The following is a 20954-nucleotide window of genomic DNA, read 5'->3' as shown; positions in this document are numbered from 1 at the left end:
GGTAGTGCACAACTTAGGTGCATGCATGCCTATTACACCTGGATGGGGCCATGGGCAGCTTCTTGGAATAAATATGGGATTTTCGTTAGTATCTTAGATAAAGGAAAATCCCATGGAAAAGAAAATAGAATATAATTTTACAAAACAGAGCTATGATAAAGAAATAATGGTAATAGCATGTTAGGAAATAATTTGTAAACCGATTTTGGATTTTTCTCAACAAATACAAACAAATGAACAGTCCAACAGTGAAAGTAATACAGTAAATAAAACTTTATTTCACTTCTCCAAATGTTTATGACAAGTTACCCTCTTCCTTAACTTAGATATGAATCATGTATTTACAATTTACAGTAGTGTCTTTCCAAAATACAAGTACAAAAGCTATAGTAAACAAACTAGACAGCTATTCAGTACCTTCAAAGGCTGAAGCTCCATGAATAAGATCTTGCAAAAATAAATCAAGCTATACAGAAAGCATCCCAGTCAAACATTAACAGAGTCCATTAACGGCTTAACTCCCATTAGAAATTTATTGCACAATTTATCCTAGTGCCATTTAACAAAAACCTTTGAATTAAAATCAAAATAAGATTAGTGAGCTATTTTATATTTTAGGTTTTGTACAAATCACAGTAAAAGGCCATAGAAATATTATCTTGATAACTGTACTACATTCCCCTTCCCCTCCCCATGTGCAACCATATAAATAACTTCCCAGCAGCATGATCGCTGAACAGCTCCACATCACCTGCAAGTGACGTCCGCAGTTAATGTAGCCAAGAGGTCTGGAAAGGAAAACATGGAATTATTTAAGTGTGCTATAAATATTTCCCTGTTACATTTTCATATTACACACAAGTAGTTAGAAATGGAAACAAATCATTTTCTCATTTGATAACTGATGATCAACCTGGCCAGGCACAAAAAAAAAGGAAGATTCATGTAAACTTGAGACAATAAATTACAATGTAATAGCACAATTTTCTGATCACGATTGATTTGCAATGTCAGAGAGGTGGTGGAACGATAATCACAATGGATTTCAGTAGTTCATTTTCAGTGTCATGTGATCAAGAATCAGTTCTAATGCCATTGTGGAGCAAATGTACAGTAACTGCAGATTCCTTATTGGAGAAGCATATACAAATGCATTTGTCATTTCTGTACATCAACCCTGATAGGAAAACAATTGAAATTTACAGCAGATATATATATTAACCAAATACACAATATAGTAACAGTACTTTGTTGGAAGGGAGCAGTATTCGGTAGGGGGCGCTGCACTGGCAGCGCCTGTCGGCAGCGTGTCCGTCTTTTTCAACTTTTTTTTATTTTTTTAGTATGTTTAAAAGTCAGTTTTTAATGTTTCTTTGTGAGTTATGTGTGGGGGGTGGTGAGGGGGGGTAAGGGGGAAACCGTTTCGGCCGCCTCTTCCATGGAGAGGCGACTTTTTCAGGTCGCCTCCCCCGTGGCCTAACAGCATGGATCGGCGCCGACTTTCCCGGAGACGCGCCCGGAGCTTCAGCGGCGGGCACAGCGTGGACTCTCGGCGCGGAGCGGGTGAGACCTCGCTGGAGGGGAGCGCTCCGTTACGCTGGCCCGCGGCAGCCGGCAGCCGGCAGCCTGAAGCAGCGGTCTGCAGAACTCCAGCTGGTGCGGCGTCTACAGCCCGGGATCTCACGTTGGGGACCCGGGGGAAGAAGCTTCCACCGCCGGCCCGCGGCCATCTTCTACCGCGGGCGTGGTATGGACTTAACATCACCCCAGGAGGGGAGCTTCGACCGCCGGCCCTGCAGACTGTGGTGCTTCCGGCTGCGGCACGGCAGGTACTTTAAAACTTTGACCGCCGGCCTGCGGCCTACACCAGCCTGAAGCCGCGGTCTCTGGTTGGGAAGAGCCGATCCTGGACTCACCTGGACTTTGACTTTGTCCCTTACCATCTGGACGCCCGCAGCAACGGCTGTGGAGGGTGGAGGTCCCGACCACGGGGGAAAATGGAGGAGGACTGGCCAAGCTCTGTGCCTTCCACCACAGTGATGAATGCTGTGGTGGATGTTTGTGTAAAATTTTAATGTGGTTGTGTTCTTTATTATTGTACCGCTGCTGGCAACCCAAATACCACCGACCTTGGTTGTGTGGCAATAAAATTATTTCTATTCTATTTCTATTCTTCTATTATTATATTATTAAAATATTCAGCAATTAACAGAGATAGATTAGCTATTTAAGTCATATGAATTTGATCAGTCTGAAGGAGGGTCTCAACCCGAAACATCACCCATTCCTTCTCTCCAGAGATGCTGCCTGTCCCGCTTACTCCAGCATTTTGTGGCTACCCAAGTCATATGAACTTGTTTTTCACTTTCAGACAGATTTTTCATTATTTCAAGTGTCTTTACATTCCATATTTACAGATCCTTGGGGGTGGACGAGCCATTTCTATTCTGTCTTGCATATATTTTCTGCCTTATAGTCATATTCATGGAACGGTTGCAGCAAGGATGCCAACAGTGTGAGTGCTAAGTCCCTACCCAACTCTCAAATTCCTGGCATTGGCCACTTTTCTGTAGCCCCACAAATGTTTCCACACAATGTAATTACTGAATTCTCTCTGTGCCCACAAGGGAACCTGCCACCAATATACACGTATGCAGTGGATTTCAGATCCAACTACCATTTGCCCATGTCACAATATATTCTTATTACAAAGATAAACACAAAAAGCTACAGTAACTCAACGGGCCGGCAACATCTCTGGAGAAAAGGAATAGGTGACGTTTCGGGTCGAGACCCTTCTTCAGACGGAGAGTCAGAGTAGGGGGAGCCGAGAGATATGAAAAGGTACATAGAACAAATTAATGAAAGGTATGCAAAAAGACAGATGAAAGGCAGCAATGATGATCGAGGAAAGGTGGAGCCAACAATGGTCCATTGTTGGCTGTGGGGAAGGTCATAACGAGTAATATTAACAGTGACATTCAACAAGACGACAGTGAAACTAGGAAAGAACTGCAGATGCTGATTTAAATCGAAGGTAGACACAAAATGCTGGAATACTCAGTGGGTCAGGCAACATCTCTTGAGAGAAGGAATGGGTGATGTTTCGGGTCAAGACCCTTCTTCAGACTGATGTCAGGGGGGTGGGCGGGACAGAGGTAGAATGTAGTCAGAGAACTTGGAAGGGGCAAGGGCTATTTGAAGTGAATGTTACCCATTCAGTGAAGTGAAGCTGCCCAAGCAAAATATGAGGTGCTGTTCCTCCAATTTGTGCTGGGCCTCACTCTGACAATGGAGGAGGTCCAGGACAGAATGGTCAGATTGGGAATGGGAGAGAGTTGAAGTGCTGAGCAACCAGGAGATCAGGTAGTTTAAGGCAGACTGAGCGGAGGTGTTCAGCAAAACGATCGCCGAGCCTACGCTTGGTCTCGTTGATGTACCGAAGTTGACACCTGGAACAGCGGATACAGTAGATGAGGTTGGAGCAAGTGCAAGTGAACCACCTGAAAAGGCTGTCAGGGTCCTTGGATGGAGTCGAGGGGGGAGGTAAGGTACGGGTGATCATTGGTCGGCGTGGACCCAATGGGCTGAAGGGACATTCCCGCTGTATCTCTAAACTAAACGAATAAACTGAATGAAACTGTTGGATGTAACTTTTTAAAAACTAATTACCCCAGATGGATATGTGCCAAATGCGGGCAGGTGGGGGCATTGTCGATGAGGCATCTTGGTCGGCATGAGCAAGTTGGGAATGAAGGGCCAGTCTCCATGCTGTATCACCCTATAACGCTATATTACAAGGCAACCAGAATTGAACTCAATACTCCAGTTGAGGCCTAACCAGTCTTTTATAAAGGTTCAACATGACTTCCCATACCACTATTGACCAACCCATTATTAAATGCCTCCTCAACCTGGCCTGGCACTTTCAATGAAGAAGGGTTTCAATCTGAAGAAGGGTTTCGGCCCCGAAACGTTGCCTATTTCCTTCGCTCCATAGACGCTGCTGCACCCGCTGAGTTTCTCCAGCATTTTTGTGTACCTGGCTTGTGTACATCCGTACCCCCAGGTCCCTCTGCTTCCTCCATCACTTTTAAAGAAGTATTTTTTATTCAATTCTGCCTCACATTCTTCCTATTTAAATACATCATGGCCCATTTCCTGGCATTAAACCTCTACATTTGCCCATTTGGTCAACCCATTTCTATCCCAGTGCAATTCACAATTATTTAGAAAATAAATTCATTGAGTTGTACATCACAGACATGGACCCTTCAGCCCCTAGCTCGTCTCATTTGCCTGCATTTGGCCCATGTCCCTCTCATCCTTTTTAATCTATGTACATGTCAAAATGTATTTGAAACATTATAATTATACCTGCCTCTACAAACCGTCAAGATGAACGAACATATTAACATTTGTTAACATAAATATATTACTATGTCATTATTAAGGAGGAAGTGGGTCTCTTGACAAACATTAAGGTGGCTAAATCCCCAGAGCCTGATGGAATCTATCCCAGGATTCTGAGGGAGATAAGGGAGGAGATTATTCGGGCCTTGATTGAGATCTCTGCATCCTCTTAAGCAACAGGGACGGTCCCAAATAGCCAGAAACGAGCCAATGTTTTTCCTTTCTTTAGGAAAGGCGGCAAAAGAGACAAACCAAGAAATTTATTGCCAGCGAGCCTTGCATCAGTGGTAGGGAAATTACAGAAGATTCTTCGAGGATAGGATTTACTCGCATGTGGAAAAAGGTGGATATGAGGGAAAGTAAACAAGTCCGACCGTACAAATTTGATTTGAGTTTTTTGACAAAATGACATGATTGATGAGGATATGCTAGTGGATGGTGTCTACATGGACTTAAGTCAACTATTTGACAAGGTTCCTCGAGAGAGGCTGGCCCATAGGCTGGTTGTTCACCTTCTGTATGCATCACATGATTTTAAATCCCTCTACAATGTTACTGTCCGCTTCCTATTCTCCAGGGGGAAAAAAGACCCAGTCTCCCTTTATTACTATCCAGACCCAATAACATCTTTATAAATCTTTTTTCCAGCCTTGCCTGTTTCATGATATACTTCCTACAGCAGGGTGATCAGAACCATACACACTACTCCAAATGTGGTATTTCCAATGTCGATTACAGCGGTAACATAATGGCCAAATGCCTGCACTCAATACTCCAATGAAAGCATGCATGCCTGTGATGCCAACTTCATGGAATTATGTCCCTGCACCCATGGATCTCTATATTCTATAACATTCCCCAGGATTATACAAGGTCTTCCCTAGTTCTCCCTACCAAAATGCAACACCTCACCTTTTATCTGAATTAAACCCCACCTGCCATTACTTGCATATTGACCAACTTGATCAAGATTCTGTTGTTATGATAGATAACATTGTACAAATTTAAGATAGACACAAAAAGCTGTAATAATTCAGCAGGTCAGACGGCATCTCTGGAGAAAAGGAATGGGTGATGTTTCGGATCGAGACCCTTCTTCAGATGGTCACCTACTCCTTTTCTCGAGAGATGTCTATCTTCTGTTTCAACTAGCAGCTGAGTTCCTTCCTAAACATTTGCAAATCTATGTGCACGTGAAAAGTTTTAAATGCAGTAATATTGTCTATATAAAGCTCTTGACCATACAGACCAAATGAACCACAAACTGAAATTGAATAATTGTAACCTCAGAATTATGCCAAAGACGTAATTTTGAATGTGATCAGGTAGTAAATTGCAATTGATTTAAAATATATAATCCGTCTGTTTGGTATTGTTATTTGCTTCCCACTTGCTTGTCTTCTCCTTCAGAAGTATAATCCACAGAATGATAATCTTTGGAATGGTTGAAGGAATAGCCGAACACTCTGTTTCCAAGTATTGGATATTAATGGTGTACTGCTAGTCAATGACAATGTTTGTGAAATAAGCTAAAATAAATCTCAGTGTTAGTTTGTTAGTAGAATAGACATATGTTATAAAGCTGACAAAAAAGATCCCACTCACCAACATGGTACATGAATGCACGAACAGCCAACTCTCAGAAGATGCCAGTGCGTGGAGAAGAATACTACAGAGCCGGGGAAATTAGCATATTGTTTTTTACAAGTTAAGCAAGAAAGACTCAAAGCTTTAAAAAAAATGCAAGCAATAAGGCCAACCCTTAGTTGAATTGCACTAACAATTGTAAACCAACATCTGAATTGGAAAACTCAGGAAGGTATGGGATGATGATAAGTAGATATGTTACAATACTTACCTTCAGCGGCGCTGCAATTCTGCCACTGGCCGTGTGTGCGATTTGGGCGCGTTTGAGGGGGGGGGGGCGGGGTTAAAACGCGTTTTTTTCCGACCTGGTCCTGGATTATATTTTGTTGGAGTGCAAGATTTTGCTAAAGAATCGTTCCGACGGCCGTCCTGTGTGTTTTTTTTTTTTTTTTTTAATAGTCGCCCGACAAGTTAATCGCTGGAGTGATTTAAAAATCACCTTCTGAAGCCGTCAACGCCGACAACGGGGCTGGATTTTACGTAGGGTACAGGTAAAAGAAAGTAATTTATTTTTATGTATAAAACTGTTTCTTAAGATGCATTTAATTCACATTTTAAGTTGTAAAACGGTGAAACGTTGTAAAACGGTGAAACTATTTTTATCTCTTTCCTCGACGGAGATGCGACTTTTTCCATGTCGTATATCCGCCTGCACTGCGGCCTAACATCGTGGAGTAGATAGTCTCTTATTTAGGAATTATAGAGCTCCAAAACCATGGAGCCTGCAGACTTTAACATCTTGGAGCGGGCGATCCCTTTGCCAGGGGTCGGCCTTTGGTGCTCCAACCTGCGGGAGCTGCGGACTTTAACATCGTGAAGCTCGCGGTCCCTGGTTGGGGACCGATTTCGGGAACTCCAAGCCGCAGGAGTTTCGACCGTCCCGATGCGGGAGCTTAGACTGCCCCGACGTGGGAGCTCGATCACCGGCTACGGATAGTTCGACTCCCCCGAATGCGGGAAGAAAGAAGATAAGACTTTGTTGCCTTCCTTCACAGTGAGGAATGTGGAGGAGCCGCTGTGGTGGAAGTTTATGTCAAATTTTCATGTAGTTGCATGTCTTGTTGCTTTTTTGGTATGACTGTATGGCAAACCAAATTCCTTGTATGTTGCAAAACATACTTGGCAAATAATTATGATTATGATTAACAATTAATGCTGTGATTGTGAATTCCTGTATAAAATGGTAAAGTACATCTCTCAGTATTCACCTCTATAAAATAGTAAGAAGGGACCGCAATTCCTGGTATCTTGTCACAATGTAATTAACATAGAAAAACAGAAGTTGCCGGACAATTTATCGTTTCTTCACTACACTGAATTCCCTTAGTAAAAGATATTACACATCAGGAAAGATAAGAATTTGCATTATTTAAAGGCGACACAGTGGTGCAGCTCGTAGATTTTCTGCCTCATAGCGCCAAAGACCTGGGTTCGTTCCTAACCTTGGATGTTGTTTATGTGGAGATTTTAACAGAACCAATTAACCTACAAACTGGCATGTCTTTGGAGTGTTGGAGGAAATCGGAGCACCGGAGAAAACCCACGTTCATAGGGAGAATGTACAAACTCCGTACAGACAGCACCCATGTAGACTGGATTGAACCCGGGTTTCTGGCGCCGTAAGGCAGCAATTCTACTTCACTGTGGCCCATTTTTTTCCCATCTGCAAACACGTGCGGGTTTATAGGTTAGTTGGCCTCTGTAAAATGCCCTTAGCATGTAGGAAGCGGATGCAAAAGCGGGATAAAATGTAACAAGTATGATTGATGGTCAGTGTGGACCAGATGGGCCGGAGGGCCTGTTTCCACACTGTATCTTTCAATCAATCAAATTAACCGATTCAGGGCGGCACAGTGGCAGAGTTGCTGTCTTACAGTGCCAGAGACCCAGGTTCGATGCTGACTATGGGTGCTGTCAATACAGAATTTGTACATTGTCCCAATGTTAATTTGCTAAGGCAAGTTATAAAATTGTCCCTAGTGTGTACGATAGTGTTGGTGTGAAGGGTGATTGCTGGTCGGCGTGGATTGGGTGGGCCGAAGTGCCTGTTTCAGCACTGTGTATCTATAGGTAAAGTCTAAACAGAAATGGTTAGTGCTTTATCCTTTCAAATATAAATTAGTGATTCTTTTTTACAGCCTAAAGCAGCCAGCATTACAAATAAACAATTATGTACAGTCTTTATATTTAAGATTTTAATTGTCAGAAATGATAAAAAAATATTCTTAATTTGTGTTTGACCTCTATTTAGGAGATTGAGAGGGGATCTTATAGAAACTTACAAAATTCTTAAGGGGTTGGACAGGCTAGATGCAGGAAGATTGCTCCCGATGTTGGGGAAGTCCAGGACAAGGGGTCACAGCTTAAGGATAAGGGGGAAATCCTTTAAAACCGAGATGAGAAGAACTTTTTTCACACAGAGAGTGGTGAATCTCTGGAACTCTCTGCCACAGAGGGTAGTCGAGGCCAGTTCATTGGCTATATTTAAGAGGGAGTTAGATGTGGCCCTTGTGGCTAAGGGGATCAGAGGGTATGGAGAGAAGGCAGGTACGGGATACTGAGTTGGATGATCAGCCATGATCATATTGAATGGCGGTGCAGGCTCGAAGGGCCGAATGGCCTACTCCTGCACCTAATTTCTATGTTTCTATGTTTCTATTTCCATTCCTTTCCTCCTTATTTTGCCTCCACCAATTTTTACAAAGAATTAGTCCATTTTGCTGTTTAACGCTATATATTTCAATACGTTTTCTTCCAGTTGAGATCTCATCTCTTGCATCATTAATTGCATCTGCTGCTCTAGGTGTCAACTGTTCTACATCGGTGAGACCCAGCGCAGGCTTGGCGATCGCTTCACCCAACACCTCCACACAGTTCGTATTAACCAACCTGATCTCCCGGTGGTTCAGCAACTCAACTCCCCCTCCCATTCCAAATCCAACCTTTCTGTCCTGGGCCTCCTCCATGGCCAGAGTGAGTCCCACCGCAAATTGGAGCAACACCTCATATTTCACTTGGGTTGTTTACACCCCAGCGGAATGAACATTGACTTCTCCAATTTCAGGTAGTCCTTGCTTTCCCCCTCCCTTTCCCAGCTCTCCCACAGCCTACTGTCTCCGCCTCTTCCTTTCTTCTTCCCGTTTCCCCCCCCCCATAAGTCTGAAGAAGGGTCTCGACCCGAAACATCACCTATGCCTTCACTCCATAGACATAGGTTTAAGGTGAGGGGAGAAAGATCTAGTTGGAACCCGAGAGGCAACTTTTTTTTTTTAAACAAAGGGTGGTGGTTATATGGAACAAGCTGCCAGAGGAGATAGTTAAGGCAGGTAGTATCACTGTTTAAGACATTTGTATCGGAGAATGGATAGGATAGGTTTGGAAGGATATGAACCAAACACAGGCATGTGGGACTAGTGTAGATGGGGTATGGTGGTCGATATGGACAAATTGGGTCAAAGGGCCTGTTTCCACACTGCATGACTCTAAGTTCATGAGCCAGCAGGCTTGAGTTATCGGGAGAGGTTGGATATGCTGGGACTTGTTTCTTTGAAGCGTAGGAAGATGAGCTGTGACCTTATTGAGGTGTACGAGATCATGAGTGGCATGGATAAGGTGAAAGTTCACAGTCTTTATCCCAGGGTAGAGGCTTCAAAAATTGAAGATCATAGGAGAGATTTAAGAGGGACCAAAGGGGCAACATTTTCACTTAGATGGTGGTTTGTATATGGAATGAACTGCCAGGAGAAGCTATAGAAGTGGATGCAGTTATGACTTTGAATTACTATCCAAAAAACAACTCTCTCTTCGTGCCCTCTTCCACTACCATCAAGATAATTTTGAATACAATTGGTCAGCTCACTCTGGAACCCACAATGTATTCTAACTTTCCAGAACAAACTACTGTGGCGTTAGGGATGGTGACTACACAGACACTGGCAGCAGGGTGAACTCACATGATATATTTTATTTACAGTGGTGAGAAAGTCCAGGACCGCATGGGGGCGCTGTCCCTACCATTATGCGCTTATGCGGTGCCGCTGGCAATATTGGGGTTGTCCCGGTGGCTCAGTCCTGGTAGTCGAAGGAGGAGGCTTGCTGATCTCAGGCTTCTCCCTGCAGTACACCCTTGTCTCAAGAGGAGGTGCTGACGATCGCAGGCTTATCCTGGTGGCTCAGTCTTGGCCTCTGCGCGTGGGTGCAGTCGCTGGGCAAGAAGAGACACTGGCATCTCAGGGTTGCCTGGCCTCGGCCGCTCAGTCTTGACCACTTGGTGGTGCTGCTGGTCTCAGGTTTGGCCCAGTTGGCTCAGTCTTCCTCGACCCTGTGACAGGGTTAACAGAACTAGCAGGGAGGCATCATACTTTGTCTCCTTTCCTCTCTCTCTTCTTACTTCAAGCCTTCCTTCCTTTTCCTTCCTCTTCTGCTTGCTTCTCTCATCCTTTTCTCTGACCAGAATGTTTGGGATTGCAGTGAGTAGGCTGACAAGGAGAGAGAGAGCGAGCGCGAAGGAGCACACTCTCCCCCCCGCCTGTCTTGACACCCCGGCACTCTGCCCGCGTCACTGCCTCTTTCCCCCACTCCACTCCCCCTCATCACACCTCTTCTCCTTATCACTCACCAGAGCCCCTTTTCCCCCCCTCTCTCTCTCTCTCTAGCTCCCCTGTACTCTCGCTTCCAACCCCTTCCTGTCAGGCAAGTTGTCAAAACAAACACAAAGCGCAGAAGTAACCATATAACCATATAACAATTACAGCACGGAAACAGGTCAGCGGGTCAGGCAGCATCTCCAGAGTACATCATCAGGGGGCGCTTTGGATCAGTACCCTACTTTAGACTGGGTCAGTTGCAAGAGTCAACCAAATAATGGCAAATGGTCACAGACTGGAATCTTTCAATGCTTGATCATGATCAGTTAATATAACGTACCACACGTACACATTAATGCTGGCTTAGCTATTCAAGCTGATTGCTCACAATACATCAGAAATTATTTCTAATAAGAACACAAAGTGCTAGAGTAACTCAGGAAGTCAGGCAGCATCTCTGGAGGATATGGACAGGATGGTTTTGGGTCGGAACCCTTCTCCTTTCTAATACACATTAACAAAAAATGGACTAGTTAAGAAATTTATTACGAGATAATAAAGAGATTATAAAACAATAATTTGTTCCCAATCTGTAGCTTTGACTCTTTAAAGTTCATTAAGCAGCATCTTAAAGCAGTAAAGAAAGATAAATACAGACAGGATGGAGGTGGGAAATACAGAGTTTGGTAAATGTAAGCATGATTGGCACATATATGATTATAACTGGCAGCTGAGAAGTCCTGAATTGCTCTGTTGATCAACTGAATCTCTTTTAATTCAAAATAATTTGTTCCAGCCCATACTCTTCCTGAATTGGATTAGATAAGAGCAAAATTGCCCCGACATATGGCATCTGTCCCATCTTTAAAACACCACCAAATCAATTTATATTCAAGTAGATGATAACCAAAAGCTCTTAAGGCCATGTTCATTGATGCAGTGCCAGGATTTGGTCTGTATTTTATCTTTTAATTTCAAGATATACATCTAAGGAAGTCAAAGTATATGGACATAAAAGGCTGCTGTGAATCGTGATTTGTGATTTTTATTCCTCTTGATGCCGTAGGGCAAGTTTGACTTTCACATTGGTTATTGCTGTATTTCATTCAGTCAGGAAAAAGAGATCTGAAATTTAATTGAGTTAAATGTTCTATTCCAAAAAGACTGGGCTCTCACTTGTCACATTGCAGTTCATTATCGAATTGGCTGAATTGAATTGTAAATTAATCAATTATAAACTCACCGAGGATCGAGATTCTTCCCGTTCTAATATCTTCTGTGTCTGATCTGCTGGAAACTTCAGTACAGTGGTTATTACTTTTGCCAAAGTCTGAAATATATATATATATAAAAATTAATTCCAAAGATCTATTTCACCCTCCAAAAAATACTATGAATTACACTGCAATAGTCAGATGTACAATTTGTAGACTACAAATCATACATCTATACCAAACAGTCAACAGAATATATAATAGTTAAAATAAATAATTTAAAAATAAATAGCTTTAACAAGAATACTACATCGGCTTGAAGACATTATTTTTTACTATTATTGTTTATTTATTTGTCAGTTTAAAAAAAAATATCTACTGAACTTCTTAGTTGTTTATTATAGTTTTAACAGAGTACTATGTATACATATCTGATGTGCTGCTGCAAGTAAGAATTTCATTGTTCCATTTCAGAGTATTTGATAATAAAACACTCTTGAACAACTTTTATTTCATTGCAATCGTTTATGATGGCACTGAATTCTAACAATGTGGGTTGTTAAGGAAGGAAAGCAAATGCAATCCATGTTTTCAAGAAAAGCAGCAGGGAAAAACCTGGTAAATATGGAGTTGAGCGCCAAGCAACAGTGGTAAGGAAGATTACGGAAATAAAATTCTGAGGAAGAGGATTGATGATCACTTGGAAAGGCTAATTGGAGTAAGCCAATATGGTTTTGTCAAAGGTAGATCCTGTCTGATCAATTTTATTGAATTCTTTGAAGAGGTGAGGACTAGGCAGTCGATGTGGTTTACATGGATTTCAGTAATGCCTTTGACAAGGTCCTACATGGAAGACTGGTTTGGCCTCATGGACACAGACCAAGATGGCAAACTGGATCCAAAAATAGCATGCAATAGAAGACAGAGGGGGATGGACGAGGGTTGCTTTTGCAAATGGGTGCCTATGCCCGTCCCATATGGCTTAGTTCTGAGACCTTTGCATGTGGGTGTGGATGTGAGAGTCTTGACTGGAAAGTTTGCAGATGACACAAGGATTGGCAGAGATGATGATAACGTAGAAGTTAATGTTAAGCTGCAGAGATACAAATATTGGTGAAATGGGCTAAAAAATGGCAGATGTACTTTGAGCCAGACAAATAGCAGATGATGCATTAATGAGGCTAGAACATGCACCATGAATGGCAAGACTTTAGGGAGTACAGGTGCACAACCTTTTATCCGAAGATCCAAATAACGAAAACCTCCGAATAGCGGACATTTTTTCGGTCCTTGAAGAAAGGTCCTTGAAAACGTTCACCGAGGGCGGCCCGCAGAGGCGACAGCGGAACCTCCGGTCGGTCCTCGAAGAAAGGGGAACTAAATCCCCATTCATAAAAGAGAAGGTGAGGGTATATTGCGCGGGAGGGTTAATAATTGACAATATGCTGCTGCCTGCCCGCTGAGTTAAAAAGTTCCCACGGTAGACTCACGACACAGTGTATCGTGAGTCTTGCGTGGGAACTTTTTAACTCAGCGGGCAGGCAGCAGCAGATTGTCGCTCCCTTCAGTTTCACCCCACCTACACCCCTCTGCTTCCCGGCCATGTGTGTGACCCCTTCCCTCCCCTCTCCAGCTCCCCGCTCATTGCACCGGCGCGGGGGCTTTGCACTGTCTTCCCGTCGGCGATACCAGCAGGTCAGTGCCAGTCACCGGAGACGTCAGGACCAACGGGACACCGACCCCCAGGCCCACTGCAAGCACGGAGATCCCAGAGACCCACAGCCAGCAGCAGCCCAGCCCCATTCCAACTCCAGAGGAAAACTGCAAACTGGCCGGAGACGTCAGGACCACCAGAAGCCGTTCCCCGAGCTGCGCCCCCTCATCGGGACACCGACCCCCAGGCCCACTGCAAGCACGGAGATCCCAGAGACCCACAGCCAACAGCAGCCCAGCCCAGCCCCGCTCCAACTACAGAGGAACCTGGGTTGCGGATGACGGGGCGCAGCTCGGGGCGTCGTAGGGGCCCATCGGGGAGCGGGTTCCTGTTGGTCCTGACGTCTCCGGCCACCTGCCATCCTCCGGTAACTGTACCGCCCTTGCAGGAGAGTGGGGTTGTTTGCAGTTGGAGAGGGAAGGGGCAAGGGCGGTACAGTTCCCAGTCTCAGCTCCAGTCCAGGGGGGTGGCCGGAGACGTCAGGACCAACGGGACACCGACCCCCAGGCCCACTGCAAGCACGGAGATCCCAGAGACCCACAGCCAGCAGCAACTCCAGCCCAGCCCCGCTCCAACTCCAGAAGAACACGTAGGGGCAGAAGCTGATGGTGTGCAAGGTACGTCTTGTTCTTGGGGTGGCGGATAAGGGGGCGCAGCTCGGGCTGTGGGCAAACTGCCACTTGTCGCCGTAGCGGCCCATCGGGGAGCGGATTCCTCTGGAGTTGGAGGGGGAGGGGGGGTATTGTGCTGTTTGATCGCCCCCTGCTATCCCAGGGACAGGGAGACACAGCGGCTTTTTAGACTGGTGGGCAATCACTTCCAAAGTTCTGCCCACACAGTCAGTACACCTCTCCTACACTGCATTTCATACAAACATTTACTCTGCAAGAAAAAACTACATTGAAGACTCAAACTCGCGACAGAGTAACTGCCGGGATCGAGGCGCAAACTCGCGACCTAGCTCGGGGATTCAAGAATCCCAGAGCTAGGCCGCCTAAGGGCATGTAGCCCCGCTAGGGTGACATGAGTGCGAGAGGTGATTCAATGCTGCGGGCACATTTACAAAATCAGGAATTCATTCAACACACTGCATTTCATACAGACATTTATTCTGCAAGAAAAAACGACATTGAAGACTCAAACTCGCGACCGAGTAACTGCCGGGATCAAGGCGCAAACTCGCGACCTTGCGGATATGAGCCGAGCACTCTACCACTGAGCCAGCCATTAAAATCTACGCTAAAAATTTTCCATTCCGAAGACCGACAAATTCTGAATTACGAAAAGTGTCTGGTCCCAAGGCTTTCGGATAAAAGGTTGTGCACCTGTATTGAGGAACAGAAGGAGCTTGGAGTACAAGTCCATACAATCCTGAAGATGACACACAGGTAGACAATGTGGTTTGGAAGACTTATGGGATATTGGCTCCAACTTTATAAAATCCTGATTACACCTTAACTAAAGTACTGTGTCCATTCTGGTCACCATGCCATAGGAAGGATGAGATTAAGCTGGAGGTGGTGCAGAGGAGATTCACCCAGATGTAGCAATTGTTACGAGGAGAGAGTGAAGCAGCTAGGTTTGTTCTACTTGTAGATAATGTAGACTGCAGGAAACAGTTCCCTGCATCAGAGATAAATTAAAAAAATAAATAAACACAGATTTAGGCTGGGGGGGGGGGGAAGAGATTAGGAGAGAACGAAAGGGGGACCTTCTTCACTCAGAGAGTGGTAAGTATACGGAACGCACTGCCTGAGAGAGTGGTTGAAACAGAGTCGCTGACAGCATTTAAGAAATGTCTAGAGGACCACCTGAATTACTTAGACCAAGGCGGCTATGAACAGGTGCCGGGAGAAGGCATTAATGCCAATGGGTGCCCAATGGTCAGCATGGGGCAGGCCAAATGACATGTTTCCATGCTATATGTTTCTATGACTCTTGTTACTTTATCACAATTTATCATTATGCATTTGATCATTGCACCATACCTTAGTTTCCTTTCCCATCATGTATTCATAGAGTACCTTCTTAAGGTATTCTACTTCTGTTGGCACACTTATCACAGAACCATCCACAGTATAATTTCCATCTGTAGCATAAGAAAAAAGAAATATTATAAAAACTGATTAAATTTCCACAGAAATCAAGCCAATATAACAAGCTTATTTCTCTAATGGATAAACATTAGAACTTAAGTTATCCAACTGTCAAAACTGGGCTAACAATTATGCAGGTCACCATCAAACTCATGTCCTGAATCCCTATATTTGGGTATGATACAAATGAGGCTGCTCATACAGAGCAGAATCAGTGACTGTTATTTCGTGGCATAGCAACAGACATTTTTCAAGTTATATCTCAAATAGCATCTTTTCCACAGATTTTGTTTTTGTTTTTTGTATGCTGTTTCACACTTACTTTTTATTCTTTTATTCTGTTCGAAATAAAGAATTAATTAAATAAATAAAAGCGGGGTTGTGATATTAACACAATCAGGGGGATAAAAACAGGGAACAAGGCTCTGCTTCAACAGCACATTCCAGTCACTCACTACCCTGCCCAGCACATCTCCTTTCAACTTTGCCACTCTCACCTGAAAGCTAATATTTGATTTTCCCATCCTGGGATAAATATTCTGACCGTCTACCCTACCCATGCCTCTCATACTTTTATATACTTCTGTCAGATCTCCCCGCAACTTTTATCGTGCAAGAGAAAACAACCCAGGTCCAACCAACCTCTCCCTTTTAATCCGGTAAACCTCCTATGCACCATTTCTAAAGCCTCCATGCCCTTCCTGTAATGGTGTGATCAGAACTGCACACAATACTCCAAATGCATCCTAACCAAGGTCTGGTAGTAAGTCATAATCAATATCCAGGGAGGCAGGTTCGCTAGTGCTACATGGGTGGGTGGATTGGCAGGGGGTGGGATCCATTGCTGGACCGAGGCAGATAAGAGGCCGGTAGTCAGTATGGATCGTGAGGAAAGAAAGTTCAGTGGACAGAAAAGGCAGCAGCATGGCAGGGAGTGAGGAAGCAAGCCTGATGGGTAAAGCAGATGAACTCAGGGAGTGGATGGGTACGTGCGACTGGGACGTTGCAGCCGTTACAGAAACCTGGTGAAGAGATGTACAGGATTGGCAGCTAAATGTTCCAAGGTACAGATGTTACTGGAGATAGGTGGGGGCAATAGAGGAGGGGGGGTATATAGGTGGGGGGCAAAAGAGGAGGGGGGTATTGCTTTATTGATTAAGGAGGGAGGATATCATGGCAATGGCCAGAGAAGGCAATACTGATGGTTTGTCCAATGAGGCTATATGGGTGGAGCTGAGAAATAAAAAGAGTTGAAAGAGAAACAATAACAACATTTAAAAGGTATTTGGACAGGTACATGGATAGGAAAGGTTTAGAGCGATATGGCCCAAACGCTCGTTGGGGCACCTTGGTTGACATGGGCAAGTTGGGCCGAAGGGCCTATTTCTGGGCTGTGTGACTCTAAATACAAATGGCAATATGCATTGACCTTGCAATGTTGCTTGCATCACAAAGTTCTGAATAAATAAAAAATACGAAGCAATTTTAGAGTAAAGAATATTAGAAACTATACACTTGTCACAAAGCTGTCATTTGTGTATTGATATATAAATTTTTTTTTAAAAAACAGGTTTGAAAATCCTCACCTCCGTCCTGTATCTTAAAAGGAGACAGACAGGAATGTTTCTCCTGGACTCCAAGCTGATCTTCAAGGGAATGAATCTGGAAAATAAATCAAAGCAACAACTAAATCATGTCTGGATGTGGAAAGTTACTTGTGGAATGTGGAAAAATAAAATGTTCCTTTACCTGCTCCCTAAAATCCTGTTCTTGGAGTGTGGCATCACTGAGAAGAGAAGTCTTCTGTGCTAATTGTGCCTGATAGATTAAGTAAAGATATCATCGAATTAAACACAAGACTTATCTTACATTACAAATTCATTCAGCACATTTTCACCTCATATTTGACATCAGTGAGAAGCAAATTTTGGTTCAATACTAGCATGAACATTTCTGTATCGGCAGCACTGATGCAGATAAAAAACCTCTTCTCAGGTGAAGCAGAAAGACTCCCAATGACATGTTTTATTTCACAACATCTAACTAAATGAAAAGGTCACATAGCAGCTCAATGACTCAAATGATTGGGCATCTCACTTTAAACTCTCCAGAATGGAGCCATTTATATTTTGCAAATTATTGTTGTTTTGAAGTGCAATATATAACAAACAACTATTTTATTCTTAGAGCTGGAAGTACACAGTACAGCAGATGCAGGAATCTTGGGTAAAAACAAGCCACAGGAGGAACTCAGCAGGTCAGGCAGCATTTATTAAGGGATTTGTTTAAGAAGGAACTGCAGATGCTGGAAAATCGAAGGTGCATAAAAATGCTGGAGAAACTCAGCGGGTGCAGCAGCATCTATGGAGCGAAGGAAATAGGCAACGTTTCGGGCCAAAACCCTTCTTCAGACTGATGGAGGGTGGCGGGGAGAAGAAAGGAAAAAGGAGGAGGAGCCCGAGGGCTGAGGGATGGGAGGAGGAGGAGCCCGAGGGCTGGGGAAGGGGAGGGGACAGCAAGGGCTAACAAAATTGGGAGAATTCAATGTTCATGCCCGCAGGATGCAGACTCCCCAAGCGGAATATGAGGTGCTGTTCCTCCAATGCTCGCTCTGGCCATGGAGGAGACCCAGGACAGAGAGGTCGGATGGGGAATGGGAGGGGGAGTTGAAGAGCTGAGGGAAGTGGACAAGGACCCTTCAAAGTTAGAGAGGAGACAGCGGGCAGAAAGAGGTGAGGGAACGGGTAGGGAAAGACTAGAACGTGATAGAAATCCAGATAAGGAGAGACGGTTGTGGTGGGGGGTTGGAAGGGTCGGGGAGAGAATTGTGGGGAAAGTCACAGTTGGACTCAATAAGTGAAGACAGTGCAACTAATGATAGAATCTGGTCAGAAGGGAAGGCGAGGAGTGAAATGTGGACTCAGAGGGATTGTTGGTAGATGGAAGTGAGGTGGGTGATGGGAAATGGACACTGAAGAGGAAGGGAGGGTGATAAGCAGAAGGAGGGGCTGGAGGAGGAGGGGGAGAAGAATGGTGTGCCAAGGAACATACAAGAAGAAAGTGGAAAGAAAGATGTGTGCGACAGGTCCTAGTTAAATCAGAAAGAGGGGTAGCGGGGAAATGGAGAATTCTATTGTTCATGCTGGAATTAGAGAATTCTAATGTTAATGCCATTGGGTTGGAGGCTCCCCAAGCAAAATATATTCTTCCAGTTTGTGTATTGCCTCTCTCTGGCAAGGGAGGAGACAAAGGACAGACAGGTCGGTGGGGAACAGGAAGGGGAACTGAAGAGGCTTGCAACTGGGAGTTCTATCTGGTCCTGACAAGTACAGCGCAAGTATCGCCTTGACTACGATTGGTCTCACTCATGCAAAGTCCCAAAGAGAACTGTGGAGACACGTGGTATAGGTGCGACTAGTGTAGATGGGACATGTTGGTCGGTGTGGGCAAGTTGGGCCGTAGGGCTTGTTTCCGCACTGTAAGACACTGAGAACACCAAATGCAATAGACAAGTTTGGGGGAGGTGCAAGAAAACTTCTGTCTCACCTGGAAGGACTCAGAATGAAGGTGATGGAGGAGATGTAGGGATAGTGAATGCACATCCTGCGGTTGTGGGGAAAATGTCGTGGAGGTGGGGGGGGGGGATGGATGAGCAAACTCAGGAGTCATGGAGAGATTTAAACTTGTATCTGCTTGGACTTTAGCCTCTTAAGTAAATCAATTAAGTAATTTGAATGCTGTCTCACCTGAAGTTCTGTTGCCGTAAGATGTCCCTGCATAAACATTAACATTCCAGATGAGACAGTGGATCATGTGCATCTCTTCCAACCTCGTCAACTAGTGCTCTCCCCTCCCCCCCCCCGTCAACATTTAGTGCTCTCCCCTCCCCCCCCCCCCCGCCATTTATCCTGGTGCACACATATTTCTTCTACCATCTCCAACCATCCCAGTCACTCTTCCTTGTACGTTCAATTGCCATCCCCAAGTCACACATTTTCCTTTCATTCCCGCTGTTCCCATTCCCACCGGTCCCCTTCTACAAATATTCCTCCCTTCGGCTCCACAATTCACTCTTTCTCTTCTGCCCTTATCTGACACCCTTTTTGTCTCCTCTTCCCTTCTAGCCTTAGTCACTTGTCCACCCATCTGTCAATCAACCCCTCGCCTGTATCCATCTATCACTTGAAGGCTTTGCCGCATTCCACCTCTCTTTGTACAACAATCCACCTACGACAATCAGTATGAAGAGTGGTCCTGACACGGAATGTCGTCTGTCCTTTTCTCGCCACACCCGACCCGCTGATTTCGTCCAGCACTCATTTTTTTTGCTTGAGATTCCAGCATCTGCAGTTCCTTGTGTTCTCAAACTACTATTTTACATTGACAAAACAAGAGCTGCAGATGCTGGTTTACAAGAAAAAGGCAAAGTCCTGGAGTAACTCAGCGAGTCAAGCAGCATCCCTGGAGTAAATGGACAGGTGATGTTTCAGACTCACATTCTACCCTTTTTCACCTTTCCATTTCAAAAGCAATTTCATTTTCATATTGTTAGTTTTTACATTCAATTTTTGGTGTTCTCATGTTGCATAAATCGGCAAAATGGTATTCATCAGCAAAATGTACAAATGTACAATTGTCAAGTGATAGCTGAGGTTCTGAACAATGATGCTATTTATATATAGAGTGTGCTCATGCATAATTATTTTTACATGATCTTTATTCAGATTTACCTCATCACACAGTTGGTGCTTGGCTTCCAACTCCTCCAGTTTCATCTGTAATTCATTCACCTTAACTGTCATTTCCTCTTCTCGAGTCTTTAAAAATGTCATCATTATTATTAAATCACAATAATTGTAGTTTTATTGATAAATATATTATGATACAGTCAAGTAAGTAAAAACAACCCTTAATATACGCTGTACTCCGTCTTATCATTGTTTGCGATCCAGCTCAGTGGTGTAATCTGAAAACTTGTGAATGGAGTTGGAGCATAATTTGGACACATAGTTGTGAGTGTATAAGGTGTATAGCAAGAGGCTGAGAACACATCCTTACGGGGCATCAGTATGGGAATTACTGTGGAGGAGTTTTGTTGCCTGTCCCCACTGATTGTGGTCTACCGATCACAGAATTAAGAATCTAGTGACAGAGGGGGGTGTCGACTCCCAGGTCCAGGAGTTTGGAGATGTGTTTGGTTCTGTATATGGTGTCCATGTCTTTGGTGTTGAAGGTCCGGTGCGGCACGGTGGCACAGCGGTAGAGTTGCTGCCTTACAGCGGCA

General features: G+C 44.3%; 1 protein-coding gene across 8 annotated transcripts in view; it reads right to left on the bottom strand.

Annotated features, from left to right (window-relative positions):
• Positions 1 to 249: 249 nt before the first annotated feature.
• golga4 (golgin A4) overlaps positions 250 to 20954 on the bottom strand; it is a 147423-nt gene continuing 126718 nt past the window's right edge. For 4 of the 8 annotated variants that reach the window (XM_033020254.1, XM_033020257.1, XM_033020259.1 and 1 more), the window contains 9 exons: positions 20401 to 20487; positions 19417 to 19443; positions 17420 to 17488; positions 17257 to 17332; positions 15563 to 15663; positions 11890 to 11976; positions 6019 to 6082; positions 5371 to 5373; positions 250 to 788 (listed from right to left, as the gene is read on the bottom strand). In XM_033020254.1, coding sequence (XP_032876145.1) covers positions 6053 to 6082; positions 11890 to 11976; positions 15563 to 15663; positions 17257 to 17332; positions 17420 to 17488; positions 19417 to 19443; positions 20401 to 20487 — 477 coding nt within the window. In that variant the 3' untranslated portion in view covers positions 250 to 788; positions 5371 to 5373; positions 6019 to 6052. The remainder of the gene's footprint in view (positions 789 to 5370; positions 5374 to 6018; positions 6083 to 11889; positions 11977 to 15562; positions 15664 to 17256; positions 17333 to 17419; positions 17489 to 19416; positions 19444 to 20400; positions 20488 to 20954) is intronic. The other 4 variants (XM_033020255.1, XM_033020261.1, XM_033020258.1 and 1 more) reach the window with 3 other exon arrangements.

Source organism: Amblyraja radiata, chromosome 4, assembly GCF_010909765.2.
Source record: "Amblyraja radiata isolate CabotCenter1 chromosome 4, sAmbRad1.1.pri, whole genome shotgun sequence".
Classification (NCBI taxonomy): domain Eukaryota; kingdom Metazoa; phylum Chordata; class Chondrichthyes; order Rajiformes; family Rajidae; genus Amblyraja; species Amblyraja radiata.
This window is presented reverse-complemented; position numbering and strand designations above follow the sequence as displayed.